Source organism: Sphaerodactylus townsendi, linkage group LG14 (genome assembly GCF_021028975.2).
Source record: "Sphaerodactylus townsendi isolate TG3544 linkage group LG14, MPM_Stown_v2.3, whole genome shotgun sequence".
Classification (NCBI taxonomy): Eukaryota; Metazoa; Chordata; class Lepidosauria; order Squamata; family Sphaerodactylidae; genus Sphaerodactylus; species Sphaerodactylus townsendi.
The window spans coordinates 35,707,170-35,725,828 of record NC_059438.1 but is presented as its reverse complement, the minus strand read 5'-3'; the positions used below and the strand labels follow the sequence as shown (position 1 = coordinate 35,725,828).

The 18,659-nt window shown below is 49.2% G+C and overlaps 1 protein-coding gene across 1 annotated transcript in view; it reads right to left on the bottom strand.

Annotated features, from left to right (window-relative positions):
* The window catches only part of DIAPH1 (diaphanous related formin 1), a 133,880-nt gene extending 115,480 nt beyond the window's left edge, over positions 1 to 18,400 (bottom strand). The window contains exon 1 of the mRNA XM_048516120.1: positions 18,209 to 18,400. Coding sequence (XP_048372077.1) covers positions 18,209 to 18,337 — 129 coding nt within the window. The 5' untranslated portion in view covers positions 18,338 to 18,400. The remainder of the gene's footprint in view (positions 1 to 18,208) is intronic.
* Between the last annotated feature and the right edge of the window lie 259 nt (positions 18,401 to 18,659).

Genomic DNA, 18,659 nt, shown 5'->3' with positions numbered 1-18,659 from the left:
GGCACACATTTGTCACTTCTTGTGGTTTGAAGAACAGGAAACCGTCACTAGCCACAAGCCTAGAACTAACGGAACAGGCTGCAGTGAGGAAATACCTCTCCACCTTCTCGATGCTGCTGCATAGAAGCAGGGCAGTCCGGCAAGCTGTTGTGGGACATACAAATCAAGAAGCAACTGACCAAAACATTCAGTGGGTTGCCTAGCCCAAGAGCTGATGGGCAAAGGAACCTAACCCAAACCTAACCCACCCCAAAACCATTAACAAAATCTAATGCGGCAAGGCAAGGTCAGGTGAGAAGAGTACATCTGTCCAATTTCTCGAGTGGCAAACAATGTCTGACAAGGTGAGACAACCTGACCCAGAGAAGCAAGGGAGCATGGACAAAACTTTGTTTTTGATCTTCTAAATGCCCCATTATTTCCGCAACCTTAATGGGGTCAATTGCTCTATGGCAGTGATGGCGAACCTTTTCGAGACCGAGTGCCCAAACTGCAACCCAAAACCCACTTATTTATCGCAAAGTGCCAACATGGCAATTTAACCTGAATACTGAGGTTTTAGTTTAGAAAAAATGGTTGGCTCCAAGGCGCACGTTACTCAGGAGTAAGCTTGGTGGTAGTCGGTGGCTTTGCTTTGAAGCAACTGTGCCACACTTTGAACAGGTGAATCACGACCCTAGGAGGGTTTACTCAGAAGCAAGCCCCATTGCCAGCAACCGAGCTTACTCCCAGGTAAAGGATCATGCTTTAGTTCTTCCCATGAAAATCAGTAGGGTTTAATAGCGCTGAACAGGGTTACCTACATTGCTTCCCCAAAACTAGGTCTTAGGTTTAATGCTAATAATGCTGTTACTCTATGTTGTTCACCGCCCTGAGCCCTTCAGGGGTTGGGCGGTCTATAAGACTGACTGACTGACTGACTGACTGACTGACTGACTGACTGACTGACTGACTGACTGACTGATAAATAAATAAATAAATAAATAACCTCCCTGAAATAATTACACTATTATCACATGACAAACTCTGTGCATGCGTGCCCACAGAGAGGGCTCTGAGTTCCACCTCTGGCACCCGTGCCATACCGTGTTTCCCCGAAAATAAGACAGTGTCTTATATTAATTTTTGCTCCCAAAGATGCGCTATGTCTTCTTTTCAGGGGATGTCTTATTTTTCTGTGTTCTGTTCGTCAGGCTTGCTTCCAAACAAAAACTTTGCTACGTCTTACTTTCGGGGGATGCCTTATATTTCGTACTTCAGCAAAACCTCTACTACGTCTTATTTTCAGGGGATGTCTTATATTCGGGGAAACAGGGTAGATGCGCCACTACTGCTCTATGGTGTTTCTATTTATTCCCTAAGCGTACTGGGGACAATTTTATCACAATTGTGGGCACAGAACTTTGAGAGGCAGTTAGGCGCACATTGATAAAACAAACTAACCAGCAACACTGACAAAAAACTAGCTTTTTAGAATTCCCCTTTCTTTGCTGCTATGCTACTCCCATACTGTCAAATGGGTTGGTGACATGCTCACTGTGCCCCCTGCCCAGATCTTCTGCTGTTATGGCCTACTTGGGGGTCTTATTTGATCCCCCACAGTGGATTCATACAATCCACTCCTGGTTTCAGCAAGAACTATGAAGCAACCTGTGGACGAGGAACCAAGAGGTGTCAGGAAAATCCACTTAACAGGTTACCAGAGAGCTCCACTATTCCCAAACAAGAGCAGGATTTGCTAGGGTAGGAATTAAAGGCTTTTCTAATACAGGGGGAACCAGGCTTCACCACCGGCTGCTGTCAGAAGTCACAAAGCCAGTCCCAAAGAGTCCTAAGTAAGTGTCTTTGGAAAGCCGTGAACAGCCAGCTAATCCAGAGTGTACCGCAGAGGCTGTTATTTACCAGTCTGGAACATCTCCATTTTAGATGGGGGAAGGAACTCTAATCTAACAGAAAGACTCGTCACATTCGTGTATCTGCATTCTGGCACGCAACGCTCCTGGAGGTAAGGGGGAAAGCACAACTGTGATCAAGGCAAGCGAGTCCATGGCTACTTTTAGGCAGCAAGAGCCTGATGAAGACCTTTTTTACTGAAGTCGGAGGCAGGTCCCACAGATCACAGATTATTCACTACCTGAACCGATACCTTAGGGGTAGCCAACCTATGGTGCTCCAAATGTTCATGGACTACAATTCCCATCACCCCTGCCAGCATGACCAATTGGCCATGCTGGCAGGGGCTGATGGGAATTGTAGTCCATGAACATCTACAGCACCATAGGTTGGCCACCCCTACAAAATCAGCATCAGTTCTAAACACACAATTTAAACTCCAAAATGCCACACACATAAGTGATGATAAACTCTTACAGGATACAAACATCATGGCTCGAGAAGTCTCCCAAGTCATTCCATGGCCTGCAAATAGCAGCATTTCAATCAATTAAATTAAGTCCACCCAGTGTGGTGTAGTGGTTGAGAGCAGGTGGACTCTAATCTGAAGAACCAGGGTTGATTCCCCACTCCTCCACATGAGTTGTGGACTCTCATCTGATGAACCAGGTTTGGTTCCTCATTCCTCCACATGAAGCCTGCTGGGTGACCCTGGGCCAACCACAGTTCTCTCCCAATTCTCTCAGCCCCACCTCCCTTGCAAGGTCTCTATTGTGGAGAGAGGAAGGTGTCATGATATGTACTGTCAACAGTAGATCATCTCCTAGGCAGCAGAAGTATGTCAGCAAAAAGCAGTCAACTGACAGCTAGACGGAACCAAATCAGTTCCAGATGACCTTTAACGTGATTGGTTCATCAATGTATGTATAAAAGTACTAGTACTGTACAGTGAGTTTGTTCCTTTGGGAAACTGTTTGGCGAAGCACTTTGTTTGACCGTTCCAAAGCTGCATATGTATCTCTGTACATACTGCAACTATATGATAAAAGCCTTTCTTGTGGAAAGAGCACTTGGTGTGGAGTGTTTCTTCTTCCTGAGAGGTGAGAGGCTGCAGTGTGTGCAGGTGGACTACAAGCTCAGCTTGTCTACTCTGGGTAGTTCTGCTTTACATCTGCTGACAGAAGGGAATAAAACTGCTTTGAGATTCCTTACAATTGAGAAAAGCGAGGTATAAATCCAAACTCTTCTCTCTTCTCCTGTGATTCAAAACCCAAAGCTTCCAAGTAGTAATCATTCCTTAACACACCTTTGTTAATTGAAGCAACATCTTTTCTGTACTGTTAATTTAGTTTTATTTTAAGTATATACATATTTCTCATTGCTCTGTAAATGCCGATTCCGGGGGGTGGCTTGCAAAACGAGAACTAATTCAAACAACTGAAAGCACAAACTCAAAACACCTGGCTAAATCGCTAACTCCGCATGAAGAAATGTCAACAAGATTGGTCCCAAGCAAACAGATATGGGAGGCGATACCATAATGGGAAGGCCTCAACTGAGCACATCCCTTTCCTGGTTATGGCTGATTTGACATCCAGCAGGCAGATGGAGCTGGTCCTCAGGCAAAGTTCTCCACTGAAAAGCAGGTGTGCACAGGAATAAGTGGCCCTTCAGGTACCCTGGCCCCAATCCATTTACAACTTCAAAGGCAATCATGAGCACACATAAATTCACAGCCGGTGCAGTTGTCATAAAACTGGCAAAGTATGATCTGCATCATTAGAGCCAGTCAGCATTTTTGCATTATCTGAAACTTCTGGACCATATACCAAGAAAGTCCCTCTCAGAGCACACTGCAGGTGTACGACCTGGATGCGATCAGGGAAAAAACTCCAAACACTGTGGAGTTATCGAAGACTTTCACGGCCGGATTCAACTGGTTGTGATGGATTTTCTGGGCTGTGTGGCATGGACTGGTGGATCTTGTTCCTAACATTTCGCCTGCATATGTAGCTGGTATCTTCAGAGTTGTATCACAGCGGGAAGTCTGTTACACACTGTGTTTAACTGGACACGGTAACTGGACACAGTAACTGGACACAGTGTGTAACAGACTTCCCGCTGTGATACACCTCTGAAGATGCCAGCCACAGATGCAGGCAAAATGTTAGGAACAAGATCCACCAGACCACAGCCACACAGCCCGGAAAACCCACCACAACCAACTGTGGAGTTAGGCTATAAAAAATTATTACGATTTCTACCAGTAAAATTGCATGCGATATTACATGGAACTAACAACGCCGCTCTCAGGCCTGCTAACATTTAAAGCAATACACATTCGTAAATACACATACATAAAAGTCAGAGCCAAGATCTTATGTGCTTTGTTGATACATTTCAGTCATGAACATAAATAAATTCCAGGATCAAAGCCAAGTTCCTTCCATTTTGCTAAATGTAAACAAAGTTCAGGATCAACAACCTGACAAGTATCCAGATAAGAACTCTTCCGCTACAACTTCCTCAGAAATCTTCTCTGACTTGTTCAGGTAAGATCACTGTAAAAAATACACTAGAAAAATGTCTGGTTCCCATTACAGGAGCAGCAGTGGCATAGTGGTTAAGAGCAGGTGCACTCTAATCTGGAGGAACTGGGTTTGATTTCCTGCTCTGCCGCTTGAGCTGTGAAGGCTTGTCTGGGGAATTCAGATTAGCCTGTGCACTCCAACAAACGCCAGTTGGGTGACCTTGCGCTAGTCACAGCTTTTCGGAGCTCTCTCAGCCCCAGTTTGATGTGGGGAGAAGGGAAAGGAGATTGTAAGCCCCTCTGAGTCTCCTACAGGAGAGAAAGGGGGATATAAATCCAAACTCTTCCTCTTCTTCTACATTACATCGTAATTATTATCTTGCAGATAATAGGAAAGACTACTGTAGTCAAACCTTGCTTTTCTAGGGAGGGCTACAGTTGGCATTCAAACTCGCTTTAATAAAATAAAAACCCACTCATAAAATAAGAAATGTGTGTTTCCACTTGCAAGCATGGATCTAACTGCATCACAAAACTGCATCTTTCAGGGGACTGCAACACCACCGGGAACAAATCGACTTTTCAATCATAGGTCAGTTATACCACCCAAAAACAATATCCGGCATCCAGCCCATGACTCTGTCCCAGCACTGGTTCAAACCTGCGTGTATAGGTTCAGTGCTATCGAATGGTTTCAGACTTATGACAATTGTATGACTCCATGTCCTCCAAAATATCCTATTCTCAACGGCCTTCGTCAAGTCTTCCAGACTGAGGGGTTGTGGCTTCCTTCATAGAGTCAATCCATCTCTGGTTGGGTCTTCCACTTTTCCTGCTCCCTTCAACTTTCCCAAGCACGGTTGTCTTTTCCAGTGACTCTTGTCTTCCCATAATGGGACCAAAGTACAATAGCTTCAGTTTACTCATTTTAGCTTCTAGGGAAAGTTCAAGCTTGATTCGATCTAGAACCGCTTCTGTATTTTTGGGAGATCCACAGTATCTGTAAGACTCTTCTCCAACACCACATTTCAAAAGAATCAACTTTTTTGTGGCGTCATCTGCGTATCTCAAATTGCTGATATCCTTCCACCAATTTTCACTCCACCTTCATCTGCATCGAATCTAGTTTTCCTTATGAAGTTTTCTGCATGCAAAATGAGGAGATAAGGAGATAAAATGCATCCTAGTCTGGCAACTTCGTCAATTGGAAGCCATTCTGTTTCTCCGTATTCTGTCCTAACAGTAGCCTCTTGTCCAGAGTATAGATTGCCCATCAGATTTACCCCGATGAAAAAGGAGAGCTGGGTACCATCCATCAATTGGATATTCATCACTCCAAATCCTTGGATTTTCTCACTGAGTTTGTTTCAGTAAGATGGTAAAAAGCATGGAAGACCGAAGAGAAAGTGAAAGGAGATCTCAGTAAAACTAGAACAGCGTATCTGGCACATCCATTGCAGTGCAATGATCCAGAAGAACATGGTGGCTGTCAGAATAAACAACTAATGAGATAACAAGGTGAATCCAACAGAGTCATACTTCTGTTGCTTTCCTAGTAAAAAATGTCAGTTCGAAAACCAGGCCTGAATCCAAACTGAAGTGGGTCTACAGTATCTGTTTAACCCGAGGAAATCTACAGTTAACCATTGCTTGCATGCTTTGCCCAAAATGGGAATATTTGCCACAGCTTTCTGAGCTTGAGGGACTACTTGAGCTTGAGGGACTGTGAGCAGCAGTGGCGTAGGAGGTTAAGAGCTCATGTATCTAATCTGGAGGAACCGGGTTTGATTCCCAGCTCTGCCGCCTGAGCTGTGGAGGCTTATCTGGGGAATTCAGATTAGCCTGTGCACTCCCACACACGCCAGCTGGGTGACCTTGGGCTAGTCACAGCTCTTCGGAGCTCTCTCAGCCCCACCTACCTCACAGGGTGTTTGTTGTGAGGGAAGAAGGGCAAGGAGATTGTAAGCCCCTTTGAGTCTCCTGCAGGAGAGAAAGGGGGGATATAAATCCAAACTCTTCTTCTACTTTCTAAAAAAAAGTTTTTCTTTCAAGGTATGACCCACTACTTTAAGGAAGCGTTTATGGACTCCTGGACTCACTCTGACAGCACCTCTGGCTCAGTTTTATATAACAGGAGGGGATAAGGGCATGAACAAAGGAAGACAAAGACCTCTAAGTAGCTTCTCCACATCAATAACTGAAGCTGCGTTCCTTCAGATCTGGTTGGCTAGGAGGGATAGGAACAATTTTGACTGCAGAACACTTCATTTAAAAAAGAAAGCTGAGAGAGCAATGGGATCTTCTAAGCCTGCATCCCCACGGCTGTGAGGGAAATATGGAACTCCATGGAACAACTCAGCCGGAAAGCCCTGGACAGATGCCTCACCGATGGGGAAGTGAACTCATTCACCACAAAGTAGGTTTCAAAATGGGCTTTAATGTGCTCATCTGGATCCACTTCAGGTCTTCCTCCACCTGCTCTCTAGCCAGCTAATGATCCATTTCACTAACCCGTGGTCTTCCGAGCTGAATGAACTCTACAGGACCAAAGAGGATTCTTCAAAGCAACCGCGCCAACCCATCGCAGAGTTCCAAAGGTCAACCAAGTCCGTGACAGCGGCAAACTCCTCCAAAGCGCCAATTTTGGCTCAATTAGCCTACAAGAGCAGACCACTTTAGACGGCAACTCGCGTTCTGTACGATCTCTCTTCCTGTGAAGGTTATTCCTTTGCACCTGCCGCTGAGTTTATTTGCCAGCCTTTCCCACCTCATTGAATCCAATCACATCCCAGAGGCAAAGGACTGGCTGGCTTGGCTTTTGGCTTCCAGCCGTTTCCTCTGCCCATCTCCTCGGCTGAAGCTATGGGGCCACGGCACCACCGCTGCTCAAGGCTTGACAGACTGAATGCAGCAATGGCCCATTGCCCAGCTTGCCGCTGGAAGGTCCCATCCCCTGCATCTACCAGACTCTGCTCTTTCTTTCTCTGCCTAGCAACCTTGGGGCAAGGCTAATCCCCAGACACAGCACAGTTGGCCGTGTCTGAAGGACCAGCTGCTACATATTCAAGGAGGACTCGTATTTGCAAACACTGCAGAGCTATCAAGAATCATGGGCAGACAGTGACTTGATCAACTGGGAGGAAAGGCTCCCTTGTCTGAGGGCCAACCTGGATGTAACACGGGCAGCCACGTTTACTGCTGACGGGCCTTTAAGAGTGGTGCGTGATGACTATATTAAAAAGGCTGCCTATTGGTGAAGAGCTGAATCATCACTCTCCCCACCGGCCTACTTTCTACTCCACGGCTCTGGGCGCCTTCCTCCATTGATGGGAGGGAACCAAGCTGGAAGGAAACAGCGGGAAGCAACGAAATGCTGGGCAGCAAGATGAGGGGCGCGCCCTCTCAGAGGCGGAGCGCTGGCGGGGACATGTAGAGTCACATGTCCCAGGATGCATGCCAGCTGGTCACGTGGGGGGGTGGAGAATCGCCCCCACGCCCCTCCCCTCAGCCCGCCCGGCTGATCCTTCGGCTGGCGGAGCCTCCAGCGGTCTGGCTGAGCCACCACTGGGCGCCCCTTGGCTCAGCCCCGCCAGGCTGCTCCGTCAGGCTCTTGCCGGCTAAGGTAATGGGGCAGGGGGGGGGTAGGGGAGAGGGGAAGCACGGGGGCACAGCGCCTGGAGCAGGGGTTGCCCTGGGCGTCATTCCCCCCCCCCCACACACACACACACACTTCTGCCCTCTCAATGGCCCTCTTTCCCTGTTCCATAAAGATATGGCAGATACGTAAATGCAAAAAGGCCTGGATTATGTCTCAGAGCAGGGGCCTGCAACCTGAGGCTCTGGAGCCGCATGTGGCTCTTTCAGTCTTATACTGTGGCTCCGCATGGCCTGGAGGTCGGAGGGTAGTGTGGGTGTGTCCCTCTAGCCCTCCAGAGCAGCGCTGGAAAGAAAGGTGAGGGGCCGAACTGACCCCTGGAGGTCAGAGGGTAGCGTGGGGGTATCCCTCCAGAGCAGCCGCCATCCCCCCTGCCATCCCCGCAGCTGCCAAACCCCCTCTGCCCCACAGAGTAGGCAGCTGCCTGCTCCATCGGGCAGAGTGGGTTTCCCTGCCTGGCGCCGCTGCCTCCCACAGCGTGAGAGGCGGTGGCACCAGGCAGGCCGCAGACACTATCCTCTCTCTGCCCCACGGAGCAGGCAGCAAAGAGGGTTTCCCTGCCTGGCGCCTCCGCCTCCCAGTGCTGGAAGGAAAAGTGAGTAGAGGGGTTGAACCTCTCCGGCTCGGTAGATCTTCGGGGCCATGGAAAACAGGTCCAAATGGCTCTTTGGGTGGTAAAGGTTGCCGACCCCTGTCTCAGAGGAACCACTCCCAAACAAGGTGCTCTTGGGCTCCTGCGTGAGCGACGCCAACACTGACCTGGGCAACCTACACAAGCTCGACCGGGAGAAGAGTTAAAAATAAATCTCAGGAGCTTGTTTGTGCAAAGTCAGCTGCCCCGCTGCTCACCTGAGGGGACACTTTGTAAGTCCTGCTGAATCAGGAGCACATTCCAGATTCAAAGCAGAGATAAAGCCAGCCTAGAATTATCATGTCTCACATTCAAACTGGGTTAGGGCTGGTCTTCCAGAGGCTGCTGCCTCTGTAGAGTCACGGGATCTGAAGTTTCCTTTTCGCCCTGGATGATCAGCAGGTGCGGACCGGCGTCTTTCTCTGCCTCCTGGTCTTTGGTCTGATTCCAAAAGAACTGAACAGTTTGGCAAAAGCCTGTTGCAAGCTTGAAATGAGGCTCCCGGTGCATTCCTGACAAGGTTTTTAGAAATATCCCGAGGCAGGGCAGCGGCAGCTCGGCAGCACGGGAACTTCAAGGAATCAAAAACTTCAGGAACAGAAAACACAACTTGTGAATCAGAAGCACTGTTTAGACCAGTGGTGGCGAACCCATGGCACGCGTGCCAGAGGTGGCACTCAGAGCCCTCTCTGTGGGCACGCGCACACAGAGGTTGTCATGTAGGGGGAGTGGAAAATCACACCCACCCACACACACACACATGTAGGCTGGCCTTGCTTCTGAGTAAAACCTCCTAGGGTCATGATTCACCCTTCAAAGCATTGCACGGTTGCTTCACCAAGCTTACTCTCAAGTAACGCGTGCCTCGGAGCAAACCATTTTTCCTAAACTAAAACCTCAGTATTCAGGTTAAATTGCCATGTTGGCACTTTGCGATAATTAAGTGGGTTTTGAATTGCAATTTGGGCACTCGGTCTCGAAAAGGTTCACCATCACTGGTTTTGACACACAGACGCTTTGCTGAACATGGACCCTGGATCCTCCAGTGTGTTCACCCAGCCCCACTCCAATTTCTGTCCCAACTACAGTCCCTGTCCCGTGTGGCTTTTGTACGTGAAGGTTCTACGGTCCCTAGAACAGCACTTTTGGTGGCGTGGTCATAAAGGACCGCTCTTCCCTTTTAAATCAGCAGAAAAGCTGTCTGGAGCCAGTCCAGCACACAGTGTGTTGCAAATGTGACTACGACAATGGTTAACTTGCAGGAACTAGGGCAGCACACAGTTCAACTATTTGGCAACATTATGGGAGACAGTTTGCTGATTGTAAAAGTAAGATACGGTTCCTTAACGGCTCTACTGTCACATAATAACATAACCAATACAAACATGTTCATTTAGTGGTTTTAATTACCAACATCACAAGTCTAGAGATGATAAGATCAGTGAGGGGGGGGGGAATGGAAAATCTAGAAGGGGGGGCGATGACTGTTCAGACAGTTTAAAAAAAAGATTTTTTCCATTTTTCCTCAATTAAAAATTAGGAATTTTAGAACCACTGGGGGGAAAAATATTATATATTCTCCCATAAGAACAAGCCAGCTGGATCAGACCAGAGTCCATCTAGTCCAGCTCTCTGCTACTCGTAGTGGCCCACCAGGTGCCATTGGGAGCTCACCTGCAGGATGTGAAAGCAATGGCCTTCTGCGGCTGTTGCTCTTGAGCACCTGGTCTGTTAAGGCATTTGCAATCTCAGATCAAACAGGATCAAGATTGGTAGCCATAGATCAGGGCTCTGCAACCTGTGGCTCTGGAGCCGCATGCGGCTCTTTCAGCCTTATAGTGCGGCTCCACGTGGCCTGGAGGTCGGAGGGTAGCGTGGGCGTGTCCCTCCAGCCCTCCAGAGCAGCGCTGGAAGGAAAGGTGAGCGGAGGGGCCGAACCGGAAGTGTGGAGCCGCCTCTCAGGCTCAGTAGATCTTCGGGGCCATGGAAAAGGAGTCCAAATGGCTCTTTAGGTGGTAAAGGTTGCCGACCCCTGCCATAGATCGACTTCTCCTCCATAAAACTGTCCAAGCCCCTTTTAAAGCTATCCAGGTTAGTGGCCATCCCATATATGTGGTAAAGAAGTACTCCTTCACGCACACCCCAAGAGCACAGATTATGTTTTTTTTTTCTTGAGGGGAAAAATTCGAAACCCCACTTTTTGAAAATTTTACATCTCTTTTATAAAGCTGTAAAACACCTGCACACAATCTTTACCGATGATTTCCAGAAATATTTTGCAGCCTTTGAGGTCTGTTAATGAAAAAAAAAAGAGCATACCCTTCGGGTAAATTAAATATTATAACAGACTGGAAATGACAAGACATGTTCCACTGTGAAGTAATTCTTGGTAAAGGATTTGTATTTGAACAATGATCTGCCCTGGGCCATAAATCCACTGGTGCTCAAGAGCTCAAGGTCTGCATGGTGGGCACAGTCGACAGCAGTGTTTCCCAACCTTTTCGAGGTCAGGGTACCCTTGACCTCACTCTTCATATCTCACGGTACCCCTGCCGCCACCCTCCACCTTCCCCTCCCAGGGTGAAGGGTAGCACTGGGGGTGGTGGTGGCTGCTGACCTTGTGGCAGGCCCTGCCCCATGGGCCAGCTCCATGTCCTTGCTGGTGCCGGTGGGAGACACCACAAAAATGAGGGAGAGGTAGTGTTGCCGTGGTACCCCTGGGACATGCTCATGGCACCCCAGGGTACCAGGGAACCCTGGTTGAGAATGGCGGGTCTACAGCTTTCCCTGTACAATATAATGAATCAAGGAAGATCTGGGTTCCAACCCATATGCAGCTTTGGGACTCTCAACGGGCGCTAGGAGGTTGAAATGGACAAAACCCTGTGCGGGATGCCTTATACTCCTTGGAGGCAGGATAAGTGAACTTTTAAGCAATAACAATAATGGCAAAAGCAAGGCCAGCCTCTGGCTTCCTTCCACCTCCGCATCGTTCATCAAAAGGCAAAGCTTTTACCACGCTCCGGCTTCAAATTCAGGTGGGAAGGGCTGCTGAGAAGCATCAAAGAGAATGATCCCGAAAAAGATCACCTTGTCCATTTCTCTGGCCTTAAAATAGGGCACCGATACACCTAAAAGCCTCTCTGGCATGCCGACACATTCGGCCTCGTCGGTTTCAAAAGCTTCCAGAGATCAAGGGCATTGGGAAGGCTTGTCCGAGAACTCATCTATTCTGAGCCTTCAGAAGTTCATGCTGATGTTTTCTGCTTCCTCTGCAGGGGAACCGTGAGACTAACTCACCCCCCTCCCTCCCCCCCAATAACTTTCTTTTTAGGCCTCTGATTCTCCATAGTCTTTACTGACTCGGCTACTCTCCCAACTGGGCGCAGTTATGAACCAGTGCCTGCTCAGATGCAAATGTCTATTAATAAGGTTAAGAACAGCTCCTACCTGTTCTACAAACTACACAGGCTCATATTTAGTCTGCGAGCAAACAGATCCTTAAGTCTTTCCTCTGATGAGACTTCAAGGAGTGGTGTCTTTGCTCGTAGGAAAAGAACATACCAGACAGGTATCTTTACGACCATCGAAGTTAATCCTTCAAGGATACCGGCAATCTGCTTTCAAGACCAACGCTGAACCCTAAAAAAGATCCCCTTGGTGGCCAAACAATGTTTGCATTTAAGTAAGCAACCTTGGGAAGCTACCAAGGACCAGCTAATGTTACCCTAAAATAGTTAATTACATGACAGGAACAGGAGAAACGTTAAGGGTTGTATTCAATATCCATATGTGGATCACATTTCTTAACTGTGCCCCAGCAGAGGAATCTGTGCTACAAAACCTATTTCGAAGTCTGTGATTAGTATTTCTGAATGCTAGGAGCATAACGACAGACCAAATAAACACCCTTGAGTGGAACTCAGCATGAGATTACACAGAAGCAGTTTTGAGTCAACCTGTGCTGACTTCCTGCTGTGGGTGTGGCTGAGAAAATCACACTGAAGTTGCACCGCACAGAGAGAACTCGCTGGGACTTTCTGTGCATGAACTTCCAACTGACACTCTGGCAGCAGAAATCGGAAACACGAAAACACGGGGCAGTTCCAGGCAGATGGTGGGCATTCACGCAAACACCGCAATGCACGGCGCTTGGATTTGAAGTCAATATAAACAAACACATCAGCCGCAAGCTTTGTACTGTAGATACAATCCAGTTCTTTCTATTTCAATTTTCAGGCTCAGAAGCAGAGCAGCAGTGGCGTAGTGGTTAAGAGCAGGTGTACTCTAGTCTGCAGCAGGGGTCTGCAACCTGCGGCTCTCCAGATGTTCATGGACTACAACTCCCATCAGCCCCTGCCACCATGGCCATTGGAGAGCCGCAGGTTGCAGACCCCTGAAGGAACCGGGTTTGATTCCCCGCTCTGCCGCCTGAGCTGTGGAGATGTGTGTGTCCTCCAGATCTACTCAGGCAATCACTTCCAGAGGTAAGGAAGGATCCAGAGTGGAAGCTCATTGTTATATCTCCCCAAGTAGCTGCTAGGGAGCAGCAGTGCCGTAGTAGTTAAGAGCAGGCGTACTCTAATCTGGAGGAACCAGGTTTGATTCCCCGCTCTGCCACTTGAGCTGTGGATCTGGGGAATTCAGATTAGCCTGTGTACTCCAACACATGCCAGCTGGGTGACCTTGGGCTACTCACAGTTCTTCTGAGCTCTCTCAGCCCCACCTACCTCACAGGGTGTTTGCTGTGGGGGTGGGTGACGGGCAAGGAGATTGTAAGCCCCTTTGAGTCTCCTACAGGAGAGGAAGGGGGGATATAAAATCGACTATTCTTCTTCTTCAAGGGGATCCTCCCTGGGACTTTAAGATCTAACGAGATTGGGAGGGGGAGAAATAGTTAGACTTGCATTTCTCAAGTGTTGTAATTTGTCTTGAGGATCTTTATGGTTGAAAAGTAGGATATGGCTGAAAAGCAGGGCCGCAAGCATGGTGTAGTAGTTAAGAGTGGTGGTCTCTAATCTGGAGAATCGGGTTTGAGTCCCCACTCCTCCACTTGAGTGGCAGACTCTAAGCTGGGGAACTGGATTTGTTGCCTTGTTCCTACATATAGAGCCTGCTGGGTGACCGTGGACTAGTTGCAGTTCTCTCAGAACTCTCTCGGCCCCACGTACCTCACAAAGTGTCTGTTGTGGGGAGGAGTTTGTAAGATGTTTGAGACTTCTCACAGGAGAGAAAGATGGGGTATCAATCCAAACTATTCTTCTTCTGCAAACAGGCCAACAAACGTTAGGTACGATACCGCTCTGTGAACTCAAAACTCCTCCTAAACCACACGATATGCCAAAAAGCATTGTGGCTTTCCACACTTCTCCCTAATTCTAGCCTTATTACATTCATTCCTCTTCTGCCAAAGTTGGGAAACAGAATGCCAACTGATTGCACCCATCAACGGTTCTCTGTTTTACAGGAGCACAAAACTATGCAAGTGTATTTACCACAAAACATCATCATGCCATGTTTCGATTGCTCTCGAGACACAGCACAGTGGTAAAAGTCCCTTCGACAGAGGATGCAATGAGATACTGAGTCCATTCTTCTGGACTTATTCAGAGGAGGAAGCCAGAGATAATAATCACAGAAGAACTATCAAAAAACTTCCCCAGATTGGTCCATCTCAAAAAAGGGATTGTCTGCCTAGTTATTCATCGTCACTTTTAGCAAGCCTGGGTCTGGCACAAGCTGAGAGGGAGAGGAACAGAAGAAGAAGAGTTTGGATTTATATCCCCCCTTTCTCTCCTGGGCTTACAATCTCCTTGCCCTTCCCCCCTCACAACAAACACCCTGGCTAAACTGTATGCTTTTGCCTGAAAGAGGCTCTCCACACCCTCAGCAACGCAAGTGAAACACACCCATAATGTCCTTCTTTCAAGAGTTAGTGCCACTGTTAAGCTTTTGAATAGACCACTCACATAAATGTTTTGTTTTCCACTAAAGTATATACTGATGGAAGATTGCAAAATAAGGCAATCCTGTGTATACATCGGTGGTTGCATAGCCCCAGGGGTTTGTGCCGGAGCGTTTTGGGGTGTGCAATAAAAATCAGGTAATGAGTTTGCTAATGTGGGGGTACAGTTTCAGGAAATTGGTTGCCAAGGGGTACAAGAGTGAAAAAAGGGTTTGGAACCACTGGTATACATGGAAGGAGAGACGGGGAGGCTTTCAAAATGTTGGTGTCCTTGGTAGAAATGGAAAACAACTGTTCCCCATGTCACACAGCCCTCAGCAGACCTTCTCAGCCTCCAACAAGGCCAGGAGGAGAAGTGAATGACAGAGGCCAACAGAAGGAGAACTGGTTTTTATACCCCACTTCTCTGCCGTGAGGAGTCTCAAAGCAGTTTACAATCACCTTCTCTCGCTCCCCCTCACAACAGGCCCATTGTGAGGTGAGTGGGGTTGAGAGAGTTCTGAGAGAACTGTGACTAGGCCAAGGTTACCCAGCAGGCTGCATGTGCAGGAACAGGGAAACAAATCCAGTTCACCAGATTGAAGCCCTCGTCCCTTTACCACCGTACCACACCGGCAGTCCAGACACTGTCAAAAGAAGCAAGGCCACAAACTCCTCCATTGAAATGGTGTCTCTTTCATGGTTCATTCTTTTCACCCAAGGTGAAAATTAGCTAGTAGAAAAGCAGGCTGCAGGGTAACCACAGGGAATGTTCCTAAGATGAGGAAGATCAACCTTTCAGGCCACGCTACTCACTCCTGCACAGACGAGGTGGACAGAAAGTTATGCAGCTGACAATAAGCTCATACCAAGAAAAGCAACTAGCTCATTAAACACACATAGAAAAAGATCCATCAGTCTAATTTTAACATCATGCCTCCACATATGTCAGACAACAGACATCCGTGTCCTAAGCCAAAACCTCTCCCATACTGCAGGGAATGACAGAATTTAGCCTCGGCTGGCACTCAACTGCCGGACACCACGCAGGCCCTGGCTGACGCTCGGGGCTCCAAATCTTTGCCAGGGTTCCAGCTACAGAAGAGAAGGCAGTGATCCATAAGCAAGTGTCGGCTGTTTCCTATTTCTCCAATTAAGTCCCAAGAACGCCTCTGAACTTGTCTCAGGCCTTTCGCTCCTTGCTTTTCCTTGGGACTTTTGAGCAGGCAGGGTTGCTGCGGAAAGTTGGAGGAACTACAGCTAAAAACTGACTAGCAGAATTGCGACCCACCTTCCTGAGAGAGCTCATGTATCTAATCTGGAGGAACTGGGTTTGATTTCCAGCTCTGCCGCCTGAGCTGCGGAGGCTTATCTGGGGAATTCAGATTAGCCTGTGCACTCCCACACAAGCCAGCTGGGTGACCTTGGGCTAGTCACAGCTTCTCGGAGCTCTCTCAGCCCTACCCACCTCACAGGGTGTTTGTTGTGAGGGGGGAAGGGCAAGGAGATTGTAAGCCCCTTTGAGTCTCCTGCAGGAGAGAAAGGGGGGGATATAAATCCAAACTCTTCTTCTTCTTCTTTCAGGCAGCTCTGGGGTTGCCCCCCTCCCGATCTCACGGGGCATCCTGCTTTAGCTTTACAGTGGCCACGCACGCTGGTGCCAGACCCTTTGACTGCCATGGGCTGAACTGATGTCAGAGGCGAGCATCATCACACGGCAAGCGTCTCCAGCAGTGGGGAAAGCCTCCACGCCGAACTGAGGCAGCGACAGGAGACCCACGTCAAAGCAAATTACGTCTGCCTCGTGCACATGTTTGTTCTGAGCTGCAGATCAGTGCAGCTGTTTCGGGTCTTCTGAAAGGCAGAGGGATACCATTCAAAGCTTTGAAAAACAGGAGATCTAGGGACGCGGCTGCCCCAGTGTGAAACCACTCCCTCACTTCTGGGCCTGCTCACACAGCACGACAGCAGTGGGCAAATCTGTTTAGTTGCCCGGACTGGGCAAATGAGGCACATAAGAGAGATGCCTGGAAGAGCCTCGGCGATGTTTCACCCGAGGAGAAGGTGGCAAAGCCCTTTGCTGGCATCTTTGGGCAGAGCTGCTAATGTTCATAACCACACAACTGCTCTCAGAGGCCTACAACTTATCTTGCATGAGAGGAAGTGACCTTTTTGGGATCTGGATCTGCTCCAGCCATCAGATTGGCCACCTGTGGGTTCAACTGACTGGTCCCACCTTTAGAACGGACGGCGCTTTACTGCAAAGACGACTCCAAAGAAGAAGAGTTTGGATTTATGTCCCACCTTTCTCTCCTGTAAGGAGGCTCAAGGTGGCTTACAAGCTCCTTTCCCTTCCTCTCCCCACAAGACACCTTGTGAGGTAAGGAGGGCTGAGAGAGTCCAGAGAGGATTGTCACCCAGCAGGAATGTAGAGTGCGGAAACACATCTGGTTCACCAGATAAGCCTCTGCCACACAGGTGGAGGGGGGAATCAAACCCTGTTCTCCAGATTAGAATCTACCTGCTCTTAACTATTACACCACGCTGGCTCTCAAAGGGGGGCAGAGATCACAGGAGTAGAGCCAACCACTTTCTCCAAAGCACTGACTGCTATGTGATGGAATCTGTAGGTTAAAAGACAGTGTCTGGGCAACTAAACAGATTTGCCCGCCTCCAGTCAAGCCAGACCTATCGCTTAAGAAGCTCCAATTTCCAACTGCTTTACTCTGTTTTAGTTGTAGGATTGTCAGATTAGATAAACCAAAGAAACGTTCCAGAGCGCAAAGTGAAGATTTCAAACTCTTGCTCCATTAACAAACAAAAATCAAGTGAAGCAGAGGAATAACTTCGCATTGCTCCTAAGTAGCCCAAACTGGAGCTATGAAGCAAGGAGGGGTTTAGTTATCCCCACCAATACAGCGAAAAAAAGACAGGCTGTCTCTTCCCTTGGCCTGTCTTTTTCTTCCTCCTGACCAAAGGCAACCACAGCCAGGAGCAAGCGAGTAGAAGTGCTTCAAACAGCAGCACCGCACAAAAGGGTCAGGATCGAACCCCCATTCAGGTGGTCCTGCAGGCCCAGTCGGAAGCAGAGCGCCAGGTGGAGGGTATTTCCCACTCAAACATGCTGGGACAGGCAAAGATCTCAAAACGTGACATGGGGTCCCCTTCTTCAAAAGCACCTCCAACAAACAAGGCACGAGGCGTTGTCTTCTATCCTCCTTATCTGTATTCAGACGTTCAGAACACGCAGGTGCGCCTGAGACCTGGGGCTTGATACGGCCTCAACCGGCCCTCCGGGCACGGAAGCCTCCTTCCTCGACCTCCTTTTCCCGCGGGTCCCAGCCCTGCTCCTCGAGATCCGCGCATTCAGACGTGCCCGAGAGTCCCGTGTCAGCAGTTTCCGGATAATTCCCCCAGGTGTCAGATCTGAGGGATCCCGCGCTGGATCAGGACCGCGACACGGGGGAGGCGGTTAAGCCTGCCCCCCTCCCCTCTGGGAAAGGCCGACACGTGTCTCTCGGCGCACGTCTGAGCCGCCCCCTGATGGGTACTTACGAATTTCCGCGATTTCCCTCCTCCGCCGGCCGGCTCTCCCGCCATCCCGGCCCCCGCGGCCTCCTCGGGGCTCTTGCCCTTCTTCTTCTCGCGGACGGTCCCGCGCGTGGATCCTCCGCCGCCCTCCATCACGCCGCCCGCCTCGCCCGCCGCTCCTCCGGCGCCGGCTCACCTCAGCAGCGCCCGCCGCGTCCGAAGCCACGCCCGCCCTCCGAAGCCACGCCCACTGCCGCTCGTCACCACCACGCTGGGCTGGCGGCAGGAGCCGCCGCTCCGGGACTCGCGCTCTATCGTCAGGCCGCAGAGCGGAACTCCGGCGGGCCTCTGAGGTCGCCTGAGAGGCGGGACTTCCGGCGCCGTGGGAAGGCGCGCGATTTGAAGAGGTCTCTTTTTCAGTGGCCCAGGAGCCTGGGCTGGCCACGCTCTTAGAGAAGGAAGTGAGGAAGGACGA